General features: G+C 31.8%; 1 protein-coding gene across 7 annotated transcripts in view; it reads right to left on the bottom strand.

Annotated features, from left to right (window-relative positions):
* msi2b (musashi RNA-binding protein 2b) overlaps positions 1-13,848 on the bottom strand; it is a 299,604-nt gene that overhangs the window by 60,603 nt on the left and 225,153 nt on the right. For all 7 annotated transcript variants that reach the window (XM_073817253.1, XM_073817254.1, XM_073817257.1 and 4 more), the window contains exon 9: positions 2,294-2,408. In XM_073817253.1, the coding sequence (XP_073673354.1) occupies positions 2,294-2,408 (115 nt within the window). The remainder of the gene's footprint in view (positions 1-2,293; positions 2,409-13,848) is intronic.

Below are 13,848 nucleotides of genomic sequence, written 5' to 3'. Positions count from 1 at the left end.
CGAAAGATGTTTACACAGTCCACAAGAGAAAATAATAGTTGAATTTATAAAAATGACCCCATTCAAAAGTTTACATCTCCTTGATTCTTAGTACTGTGCTCTTACCTGAATGATCCACAGCTGTGTTTTTTTGTTTAGTGATAGTTGTTCATGAGTGCCTTGTTTCTCCTGAACAGTTAAACTGCCTGCTGTTCTTCAGGAAAATCATTCAGGTTCCACAAATTCTTTGGACTTTTAGCACTTTTTGCACTGAGGACAACTGAGGGACTCATATGCAACTATTACAGAAGGTTCAAATGCTCACTGATGCTTCAGAAGGAAACACAATGCATTACGAGCAGGGGGGTGAAAACTTTTTGAATTTGAAAATCAGGGTAGATTGAACTTATTTTGTCTTCTGGGAAACATGTAACTATCTTTTGTAGCTTCTGAAAGGCAGTACTAAATGAAAAAAGATGATATTTAGGCAAAATAAGAAAAATATACATATCTCCATTCTGTTCAAAAGTTTCACCCCCAGCTCTTAATGCATGGCTTTTCCTTCTGGAGCATCACTTATTCAGGCCAGTACTAAATAAACCAAATAAACCATAAGATGCATTTTGTATCCCTCTTTTTTTTGGTAAAATAATTAACATTTTGCAGATTCTGAAAGGAGGATGTAAAATTTTGACCTCAACTGTATATAAAATATTGTATAATAATTAGGGCCGGGACTTAAAATAACGCGTTAATTTTTTTAACGCATTTTAATCGCACTTATTTTTGCACTGCGGAACGTTTCTCACTGGATAAGTTTCGGCGGACCGATTATACTGGAGCACCAACTAGCGTTCAGACAAAAACAAACCACAGTGAACATGGGCAAAGAAGCTGATGAGACCGCTTTGGTTGGCCCTGTGGATGGGAAATTTTGTTATAAAAAACGAATGGATGAAAGCGTCGATAAGAGCATGGTTGTGTGCATCTCACCGTAGGACATCGAGCCTATTGCTACACTTAATGGCAATATTGCACTGGTCTGTTGGACTTGGTTGAACAAAAATAAACAATATTTTGTTGCTTAAGCTTATGTATTCAGTCATTCAATGGTATAATTAAAAATCCATATGAAAAAAATCTTACTCCTCACTGTTCTCAGGTCAAATATTTATATGCGATTAATTTCGATTAATTAATTACAAAGCTTCTAATTAATTAGATTAATTTTTTTAATCGAGTCCCGGCCCTAATAATAATATGAATCCAACTCCAACTAGAAATTTTACTAAGTATACATATGGTTGTGATTTGGCCATAGGCACGAAACTATTAGCTCTGGAACAAATAATAGATTAATGAGACAAAAGACTGCCCATTAGATTTACCCAAAACAAATTATATCTCAAGTTTAACCACTACAGAAACATCAGAGTTAGCGGCAAATTCTAGAAGATCTGGCCGAGGTAAGGCTGTTCTCGGCTACTACATATTTGAAGTCTAAACAAGTACATTCTTGCCTAAAAAAACTCTGTGACACAAAAACTATAACTAAACAGAACTATTTATAAAATTTTAGTGGATTTGGGTGGCCACTCTGACAATCGCTGTGAGATACACCGCAAACGGAAAAACAGTTGGAGTTCCAATATCACTGGAATATTGCACTCCTCTCAGCCAATCAGATTCGAGGACCAGAAAGAACTTTTGTATAAATATATATGCATTGTACATTTAGAAAAACATTGTGAACTTATCAATGACATTTTCTTCATTTTTTTTTTTTACACAAAAATACACATGGATGCATTGGTTAGCGAACAAGACCCAATCATTAGGCATTTTTAAAATCAACGTGAAATCAAATTTGACCTCATTTACAGTACTTTCATAATAGACGTTCCTGTTCATACTTTCAATGATTCATTGGTGCACATTATTCGAAAGAATAAAATGTTTGTCTTTGAAATCTTTTATGAAAATGTCAGAACTTGCTCTGTTTCAGCTTCTCTACTTTACTTTTTACCCTCTAATTTACAACCCTTGTTCTTCAATCACCGGTCACATAGAGATAACAGCGAGCTAACTGTGCTGGTCCATATGTAAAACGCACTTTTCACAATCCAATCAAATCCCGTTGGATCAAATAAAACCCCGTCTACATTTTTTAAAGCTGCATTACAGAAGTAAAATGGGCTGAATGCTGCTTCATGCTGATTTTAAATAAGCGCCACAGTCAATGATCAGATTACAGCAGTGATTGACAGTGTTAATGTATGAATAATTGTAAGCAGGAAATTGAGATGACACTTACTCAGCATGCCCATTCCCAGCATAAAGGCGTCCATGGTGTAGGGCAGACCTCTGGCTCTCCCCCGCGTCCCTGGAGGAAACATCACTTCCTTCGGCTGGGCCTTCTTACATTCTACCTGTGGATGGAGCACAAAAGATGTCCTTTCAGTACTAATAAGACCACTTATTGCATCAAGGAACTGTCCGACTATTACAAATGTACTGCCCACAGGACATAACAACAATGTTGTTCATTTTTGGCTTGTGTCACCTTGCAGACAAACTATCAGAACTCTCATAGGGATAATATATCACTTGTTAGAGAAATGAAAGGGACTAAAACAAACAGGCTGTGAAATCACAGTGTTTGTGCATCTCAGTCGGTAATGTACTGTCTTAATGTCGCTGTAGTTTTTTGAGAGAGCGCTTTTGATGTTTGCATGTTTGCGAAGGCATGCCGTGCACTGTCTTCAGGCAAAAAAAGGAGAAGTTCTTTAAATAAACAAATAAAAAAACACTGTTTTTATTGTTTTGTTTCCTCATCATTCCTCTACTGTCTTGCCACTCCAATCTGGTCCTCATGATCGAACCATTTCTACCCAGGGCACTTCCCCCTGATCCCCCCCCCCCCCCCCCCAGCCGGCTCCCTGCCGCCTTCCACTGATAATTTTCCTGCTGTGCTGACTGACATTTCGCCCTCCTCCACAATGCACGGTTAAAAGTCTGTTCATGACAGAACACAAAGAGTGGGCGTCAAGAGTGACAGACCAACTGCAAACACCCGCATCAAAATTAAGTACAGCTCCCGAATGAAGGATCCGTGGGTTTGCGGTAGTGACACGGTAAGAAATATTAACCCTAACATTGTGCACACCGTTGTGCGCACAATGTGTCAACAAAGCCTCGACCACTTGAGAGATGCAGCCACTCTTTATTTAAGCCCAATAAAGGCACGGATGACCGGGAGGGTATGTAGTGTCTGACAGACTGATTACTGGTGCATGTATACACTCCATCGTGCACACTGCGCCTAGGGTAAGTATAGTGGTAAATGTGCACGAATGGCTTATTGGAATTGACGATGAGCACTATGAGGGGCTCTGGTAGGGCATAGTAGACAATCTGCCCTCACCATGTCAACCTCTATTTGTCCATTTATATTACAGACGCTTGTCTGCTCTTCTCTGGAGCTTCAGCTCGCCTGGCTAACGGCAAATGCACACTACAAGACAGAAGTTTGGCACCCTTTCATGTTTTAAGTATGTGGTTTAAAACACATGGATGTATATTAAAATCAAATGAAAAGAATAATCCTGGGAACCTCCAAGGGGCGCTGAAGAAAGTGTAAAGATGCATTAATAAAGTGATATACACTGTCATTCAAAAGTTTGGGATAAATAAGATATTTAAAGTTTCTTATGCTCATCAAAAATACAGAAAAAACTGTAATATTATGAAGTATTATTGCAATTTAAAATAACAGTTTTCCATTTTAATATACTTTCAAATATAATTTATTTCAGTGATGCTAAACTGAATTTTCAGCATCATTACTCCAGCCTTCAGTGTCATGATCCTTCAGAAATCATTCTAATATGCTGATTTATTATCAATGCTGGAAACAGTTGTGCTGCTTAGTATTTTTTTGGAACCGTTGATACTTTTTTCAGGATTCTTTGATTAATAGAAAGTTCAAAAGAACAGCATTTATTCAAAATAGAAGTTTTTGTAACAATATAAGTCTTTACTATCACTTTTTTTCAATTTAACACATCCTTGCTGAATTATTATTTTAGTATTATTTTATTTCAAAAAAAGAAAGAAAGAAAAAAATTACTGATCCCAAACTTTGAATGGTATATTGTTACAAAAAGATTTCTATTTTAAATAAACACTGTTCTTTTTAACATTTTATCACAGTACTGGTGTAATGATGCTGAAAATTCAGCTTAGCATCACAGGAATAAATTCTATTTTAAAGTATATTAAAACCACAATTTTATATTGCAATAATATTTTACAATATTACATTTTTTCCTGCATTTTTATTCAAATTAATGCAGTATTGATGAGCAGAAAATACTTATTTAAAAAAACATTAAAAATCTTACCGGTCAAAAACTTTTGAAGAGCATATATTCTTTCTTTTTCCCCCTTTTTTAAAAAAAAGAATTTTGCCAAAAAATACTGCTTTTATAAAACTGAGCTTAAATATTTCATATTTTTCCCCACCAGTGTTGTTACTGTTAACCTAAACTATACAAAATAAACTGAAACTGAAAATGAACTGAAATTAAGTTCAAATAAAAATAAAAATATTAGATAAAAAAAATGCTAAAGTAAAATTAAAATAAAATAACTTAATAAGCTAAATATAAAACCCAAAACATGACAAGTTTGATCATATAAAATATGAAATATAAAAAATAAACATTAATGCAAAATACTAATAAATACTAAATAATAAATAAAATTAAAACACTGTATATAATACTATATACTGCTTATCACATAATATAAATGGGTCTGTAAACATGTAAATACAGATTTGCGTTTATATTTTTAAGGAGTCACCTATTATAAAATTCAGCTTGAATGTATCATTTTTTTTCCACCAGTGTTGTTTAATTAAACTATAAAAATCATTAACTCAAATAAAGTATAAATAAAATGAAATATAAATAATATATGAAAAACTTATAAAGTTCTATGGTAATACATAAATAAAATTACTAAAACTAAAAAAAATTAACTTAAACTTATTGGAAAATCTGGAATCTGAGGGTGCAAAAAATGCTAAATATTGAGAAATTTGCCTTTAAAGTTTCCAAATGAAGTTCTAAGCAATGCATATAACTAATAAAAAATTAAGTTTGATACATTTACGGTAGGAAATTTACAAAATATCTTCATGGAACATGATCTTTACTTAATATCGTAATGATTTTTGGCATTAAAAGAAAAATTGATAATTTTGAACCATACAATGTATTTTTGGCTATTGCTACAAATAAGTGCTACTTAAGACTGATTTTGTGGTCCAGGGTCACATATAAAAATCTAAATCACTTAACATAATAAAAAAGTCATATTTGATGGTCCTTGACATCAAAGGGTTTGACAACCCCTGATCTAAATAAATACAGTTTGGGATTAGTTAGTAAACGGCATGCACTGTACAAACAAACAAACAAAAATAATAAAAATTAAATAAAAAATAACTCCTTAAATGTGTGCAAAGGAACAAGATTTTGCGTTGTAGTGTGTATTTGGCCTAAATGTGTTTTCTTTTCCAGCATCCCAGCTGTTCTAACACATCAGCTCTCTCTACAGATCTTCCAGACACATATGTGATGTGCATAATCTTTTGGTCCATTTTAATTGCCAAAGCCCAAAATAAAAATGAATACCTTTGAAAAACTGGCAGAGCTCTTCTAAATTAATTAATCCACCCAGCATGTAACACATCAAGCTAGGTGACTGTATGACAGTATGTTGACCTTGATGTTAACTGCAAGAGAAAATATCCTTGAATTTCATCACCTAAAGATAAAGGAAATCTAGATATCTGTTAAAGATAACGCCTCCATTCTCTCAAATGACCTTATACGTCAACCAAAGCGCTAAAAGAAAGCTTCCACGCTTCGAGAGGGCTTACAAACTTCAGACATTGCGACTCGAACACTGCTGTCTCTTTTCCAAAAACGAGCGCATAAACCAACAAGCACTCGTAATCAGTATTCAGGTCCTCAGGACTTCTCCAAATACAACATGCCTTCATTAGGCACTGGCACTAAAGAGAGAGCGCGTGTGTGTGTGAGTGTGATGCGTGTAATTATGTCAGTGTGTGGTTTCAGTGATGAGGCCTGCAATCTCTGTGTGTTGCTAATAGGCGAGGAAAGCCTGGCTTCCGATCTGACTGTCATCAATGGGCATTTAAGAGCCATGACTATGGCTCCACATTATTACTTAACTAATTACCCTCGTCAGTCGAGGTAGGCCAATGATGAGCTCCCTTCCCTCGTTAATGAAACTACGAAGGCCCATGGCTAATGACCTGAGAGCATGGGGCAGCTCCGTTATCACGCCTGCACAGGGGGGAGAAAGACGAGGAGGAGACGAGAGGAGGAAAGGACAAGAGGGAGAACTGTTGATGGGTGGATAACTGCACTTTGTGACCATATCAGGGCATTGACTTTGAAACAAAGTCCAACTGAAAACGCAGCGATCTTTGCGTGTGATATCAAGGCATCACGCCTACATTATTATAAAAATCATGAAATTATTTAAAAAATGAGACATTTTTTAAAGAAAAAATATATGAATATATTAAAAATAATATTAGATAATATAATGCTCAACTGATAATCTACACAATTGGGGAAAAATCAGTTATATTAATATCTGAATTTATATGAATGTCTCATCTTTTAAGCATTATAAACAATTTTGTAATCTGTAAAAAAAATCTGTAAAATCTTCACAACTTTAATGTAGGCAATTTCCCGTCTGCTTAAAAAAATCCTAAAATCCTAAAATAATTAATATTTTAATTTAATAAAATATTAAAATATTAATAAAATAATTACAATATTAATTTAATACAAATATATTAATATTAAAATATATATGGCCAAAAAGAATTAAAAGTAAAAAAAATAATAATACCTTTTTAAAATAAATATTACATAATATAATGCTTTTAGCATAATAAATAATGCTACTTTTTTTTCATAAATTATATTTTAAATAATATAATTCTTAACAGATAATCTACAAAAGTAAAAAATGATATTTAAGTATTCAAATATTTTTATTTATATTAATATTTGAATGTATATGAATGTCTGCTCTTCTAAGCATTATAAACAATTTGAACAACTTTAATGTAAATTCATTTGTAATCTGTATAAATGTTTTAATATAGGCAATTTTCTGCCTGCTTAAAAAAATCATAAAATGATAAAATAATTACAATATTAATTTAATAAAAAAAAAAAAAAAAATATATATATATATATATATATATATATATATTTAAAAATATATAGGCCACAAAAAATTAAAAAGGCCAAAAATAAAATACTTAAAAAAAAGAAATTGAAATTAAATATTAAAATGCTCAACGGATAATCTACAAAAGTAAAAAAAATAAAAAATAAAAATTTTGATTTATATTAATATTTTAATATATATGAATGTCTGAACTTTTAAGTATTGTAAACTATTTACAAACTTTTATATATAAATTTATAATCTGTAAAAAATAATTCTAATTAATATAATATAATCTTACAATATTAATAAAATAATTACAATATTAACTTAATAAAAATATAAACCTAATAAAATATATTAATATATTAAAATATATATATGACCACAAAAAAATGAAAAAGGCCAAAATTAATAGTAATAAGTAAAAAAAAGTTATTTGAAAGTTATTTTAAAAAGAGATATTTAAGAATTCAAATATTTTATTTATATTCATATTTTAATGTATATGAATGTCTAATCTTTTAAGCATTATAAACAATTTTAACAATTTCAATGTACATTTTAATTTGTAATCTGTAAAAATTGTTTTTTTATTTTTATACGTTATTTTATATTACATAGTAGCCATTTTAATAAAAGCAAAAAACCACTTAAGGCCATGCTATATGTGACCCGGACCCCAAAACCAGTCATAAGGGTCCATTTTTTGAAACTGAGATTTATACATCATCTGAAAGCTGAATAAATAAGCGTTCCATTGATGTATGGTTTGTTAGGATAAGACAATATTTGTGCATGGTAGGAAATTTACAAAATATCTTCATGGAACATGATCTTTACTTAATATCCTAATGATTTTTGGCATAAAAGAAAAGTCGATAATTTTGACCCATACAATGTATTGTTGGTCATTGCTACAGTATAATATATATCCGTGCGACTTATGTGGTCCAGGGTCACATCTAGTAAATACAGACTCAGGTGAGAAGTGTTTGCTGGGATGTCTGTGCATGGTGTGCCTAGTAAAGCCCTTTAGCCACATCTAAATTCAAAATAGCTCACTGCTTAATTATATAATGTTTAGAATTATTTATATAATGACTTATTAATGAAGGCTAAGTGTTACCAAACGTTTTATTTGTCCATTTAGCCCTGCCACCTGTCTAATGACCGCACTGCCACACGGAGCCCAACAGAGACTTGAAGGTGTTTGTGTGTGTGTGAACGCAATCAAAACCCCATAATATCTCACATCTAGCGTTCACCCCAGAGAGCAGGTTAAGTGGAAGTCCGGAGTGGAAAGGATGACAGCAGAGATGAGAACAGGGTGCGTCCACTCGCCTCGCTAATTGTCGGGAAATCATGAGCGGGAACACGGTACCGGTGGGCTGGAGCAAATGTGGCCATTAGTGTCCGTGTCCCTGGCAGAGCCGGTGTGTGAGCGGGCGAGAGGTGTGAGACAGGATCGATCAGCTCCAGAGAACACACACGCGGCTTATTAGCCGGCTGGTTAGGGATAGATTAGATCCAATCTGCTAATCTGCTGCCCTGACCTTGTGACAACAAATGTCACTCACACTAAAACTTCAGCCACCTGTTTTGACTTTGAAAAGGGCTGATTTCACAAAGGTACATTCATCAAAGACAACACAGGCTGCTGACTGCTGGCATACCTCACATACAAGCCAATCTTTCAGAAATGTAGATCAAAAGCATTATGCTAAACGTGTAGGAAATATATATGTTCTCAAAAAAGAAAAAAGCACTGGCCGTGTTATTATTAGCAAATAAATTAATAATAAATTTGTTTTTAATAAAAACAAAAGAATCAAAATAATTAACTTATAAATAATAAGTAGCTTATATTTTTAAACATATTATATATATATATATATATATATATATATATATATATATTATAATATATTTATATATATATATATATATTTTTTTTTATATATATTATAATATATTTTTAAATAATGTATTTATAAAAAAAACAATACAGTTAAATAAATAAATAATAAATAAAGCAATGTTCCTGATTGAGATAAATCCTGAAAATTAGCGTACTGCTATTTATTAACTTAGAAAAATTATTAAAAAGGTATTCAAATGAACTTAAAATATTTAAACTTATATATATATTATTTTTCTTAATACAAATTAAATATATACAAATGTTTATTTTATTTTTTATTTGATTTGATTTTATATTTTATTTTATTCCTTTGTTAGCTAGAGCATTTATTATGTTCTTTGCTAGAGTACCGAGTAACACTGGACTGACACTGGTGCCCTCATAAAAATAATAATAAAATAATAATAAAAAAATAAAATAAAAAAAAAGCAATTGAGATAAATCCTGAAAATTAATGTCCTGCTACTTATTAATTTTTATTTATTAAAAACATATTAAAATTAATTTTATTCAAATAATTAAACTTATTAAAACATTTATTTAATAATAATACCGTTGTTTAAAAATGTTTATTTTATTATATTATTTTATTCCTTTGTTGGCTAGAGCATTTATTATGTAAAATGATAATAAAAAAAAAATAAAAAAATAATATATATATTTAAAAAAAAAAGCAATGTTCCTGAGATAAATCCTGCAAATTAACTTCCTGCTACTTATTATTTATTAAAAACTTATTCAAATTAACTTAAATAATTCAAATGTATAATAATAATAATAATAATAATAATAATAATAATAATAATAATAATAATACAGCTGTTTGAAAATTATTTTATTTTATTTTTATTCCTTTGTTGGCTACAGCGTTTATTATTTTCTTTGCTAGAGCATTGAGTAAGCCAGGACTGACACTGGTGGCCTCATAAAAATAACAATGAAAAAATACTACAAAATAAATAAATAAATAAAGAAATGGGAAAAAAGAGCAATGTTCCTGATTGAGATAAATCCTAAAAACAAACGTCCTTCTATTTAAATGAATCAGAAATAGCATATTCATAATCACAATAATAGACCAGCTTGTGTGGGAGACAAAGAGAATCAATAATCTGAAAATGTTCACTTTGAATAATCCACTGTGAAAAGAAAGAATGAAAACCTCAAGAGTAGCTGCAAAACACAAGACAGTGAAATTTTGCTCTTTAAAGCAGATTTGTTTCTTTTTCAGCGAGAGCGAGAGAAAAAAGCATTCTCATCTGACAGGGAGGATAAAGAAGAAATGAATCAGAAAGCTGATTCATTCACTCCAACTCTTTTTTTACTTTCAGAACTGCAAAAAGCCGGGCCGCCCGCCTGCCTCACTCTCGAGAATTTGGGATCACATAATGCCTGACATGAAAGGCACTTAACCAAACTCGGTAAATAAATATGCATTCTAAACAGGCAGAGTCCCGCAAAACAGGGACACCTTCACGAGCCCTGCCGCGCTGAGATTGTCACAATGATGGAGTTAGAATTCCCTGCGCCTACTGTATATCTGAGGTGGGCTGCCTGAGGAATCAGTCTTATTTCCGCCCTCCGTACCACTCGAGATCGTTCATAAAGCCAGACAGAGAGGCAAATCGACTCGACCCCCCTCATTCAGACATCCATTTTTCATCTCTGATATTGAGCTTGAAAAACACTTTTCACCATCAACTTCATATCCCGACAGCAAATAAAGCAGGTCAAAAGAAGAGGCTTTTCAATGCTATACGAACAACATTGTTTTCCTTTTATATTGTCACACTGGACAGTAAACAGTATTTATTTTTCCAGACTTTATTTTCACAAGTGTCCGCCATGTGTTCACAAAAAATGCATAGCTTTCTAACATTTATCACAGTAACCAAAGTTTTAATCTTTCCTGCAGTGCTTTTCAGCACCATGACAAAAATAAATCATATTGTTGCAAGTATGCTGAGTGCATGTGAGTTTGCAGTTCATACTGAATTTGAACCAATATAAATACCCAGTACCGCAGAAAATTGACAAGAAACATCTTTCTCGAGTTGTCCTCACTATGGAAGCTCATTTCTGCCACTGAAGAAAAAAAAGACAATTGCGACGACTTCTCTCACAGTTCTGACTATTTTCTCGCGATTGCAAGTTTACATCTCTTTTTTCCTTAGAGTTGCGTGATACAAACCCACAATTCTGCCTTTTTTTCAGAACTGTGAGATATAAGCTTGCAATTCTGAGAAATTAAATCCAAATTGCAGGATATAAACCTACAAAGCTGATTTTATCTCAGAATTGGGTGATATAGTCAGAATTTCGTGAAAATAACTGTTTCTGTCCATTCGCAAATCTGATTTTTTTTCTCAGAACTGCGAGTTATGAAGTCGCAAATGTATTCTTTATTATAAATTATAAATTCATATTTGAGACACCAACCCCGCAGTTCAGAGAAATAAGGTCAGAACTGTTCAGAGTTAAGTCAGAATTGTGAGATATAAACTCGCAATTCTGAGAACATATCAGTTATTTCTCCCCCGTAAAATTTTTTTTTTTTTTTTTTTTTTTTTTGAATTGCGAGACTTATTCAAGTTTATAACTCACAGTTTTGGCTTTATAACTTGCAATTGTGAGTTTGGAAAAAAAAAAAGAAAAGAAAAATCACAATCCTGAATTTATAACTTTATATCTATTTATAAGTTTATATCTCACAATTTAAAAAAAAGTCAGAATTGCGAGAAAAAAAGTCAGACTTTATAACTTGCAATTGTGACTTTAAAAATCACACAATTCTGACTTTATAACTTGGAATTCTGAGTTTATATCACGCAGTTCTGGTTTCATTTCTCAGAATTGTGAGATATAAACTCAATTCTGAGAAATTAAGTAACAATTGCGTGATATAAACTCACAATTACGAGTTATAATGTCAGAATTGTGAGATATAAACTCGCTAATCTGATTTTTCTTAGAATTGCGTAATATAAAATCAGAATTGCAGTAGCATGCAATTTAGAGAAATAATTCTGACTTTTTTCTATATTGCAATCAATATACAACTTCAAGTTTATATCTTGAGTTGCGAGTTAAGTCATAATTTTGAGATATAAACATGCAATTCTCAGAACAGCCTTTTTCCCCCCTCAAAATAGGACTTTATAAGTCACAATTGCTAATCTCACAATTTTGAAAAAAAGTCAGAATTGCGAGATACAAACTTGCATTTGCAAAAAAAAAAGTCAAGTGTGAGTTATTTCGCAATTCTGACATTATTCTCATAATCCTGAGTTTATATATCGCAATTCTGACTTTATAACTCGCAATTGTAAGTTTATATTACACAATTCTGAGAAAAAAGTCAGAATTGCTAGTTTGTATTTCACAATTCTAAAAAAAAGTCAGAATTGTGAGATACAAACTTGCATTTGCAAGAAAAAAGTCAAGTGGGAGTTTTTATGTCACAATTCTGACATTATTTCTCACAATCCTGAGTTTATATATTGCAATTCTGACTTTACAATTCGAAAATACAAGTTCATATCATAATTCTAAAAAATAAAAAATAAAAAAAAATAAAAAAAAAATTGTGAGATTTAAGCTTGCATTTGTGAGAAAAAAAAAGTAAATTACGAGTTTTCATCTCACAATTCTGACATTATTTTTCGCAAGTGTGAGTTTATATGTCGCGAATCTGACTTTGTAAATCGCAATTGCAAGTTTATATCACGCAATTCTGAAAAAAAAAATCTGAATTGCTATAGTTTATATCTCACAATACTGACTTTACTTTGGTTTCACAGACAAGGCTTAAGCCTAGTCCTAGACTAAAATGTAAGTCTGACCTGTTTCAACTGAAAGAAACTAGCACTGACTGATCTTAAAATACATTAGTGCCTGTTTTATCTCAAAACGCACAACAATAGTGTTTTTTTTGTTGATTAGAATTACTTAAATGTCTTAATTGAACTATGGCCTAATCCTGGCTTAGTGCAAACCCTGTCTATAAAACCAGGCCTATATCTCACAATTTTAAGAAAAAGTCTGAATTGTGACATAAAAAGTCACAATAAACATTTTTTTTTATTTTTTTTTATTTAGTTGTGGAAACAGACTTCCACACCTCACAGCATGAAAAGTGTAGAATGATTCACAAACAAATGACTCGTATGAACTGGTTCATTTTGGTAAGTCACATATCATACAGCACGAACAGCATACTCAGTGAATCCCGAATAAATGACTCACTATTATGAGCTGGTTCTTTCAATGAACTGTTAAGGCAAATACGCAGTTAGAGTTAGTATGATAAATGCTTCACTGAATGGAATCCATCAGTGGTTAATGAACCACCATCTGATTCCCTTACTGAACCATTACTTTGAGTTGAATTCTGTCAGTAATCCATGAATACATGTTGTTAAAGATGAACATTTGCACTTTTTTGTAATAAAAATTGTTGATCTTTTTGTAAACCATATGTTCTTGTTTTTATGTTTGCTGGCCCAGGATGTGAATGTGTGATTTTTGCAGCATACGGCACGCACAGAGGAAGCAAACTCATATTTAAATTTAATGCGGAAGCAACTGTTTTCAAGTATGTAGATTTATACACATTCAAACCTCAAGCTGTCTTTAACAGGCCCGGTACAGGATGTGCG

This window comes from Garra rufa, chromosome 14 (assembly GCF_049309525.1).
Source record: "Garra rufa chromosome 14, GarRuf1.0, whole genome shotgun sequence".
NCBI lineage: Eukaryota > Metazoa > Chordata > Actinopteri > Cypriniformes > Cyprinidae > Garra > Garra rufa.
This window is presented reverse-complemented; position numbering and strand designations above follow the sequence as displayed.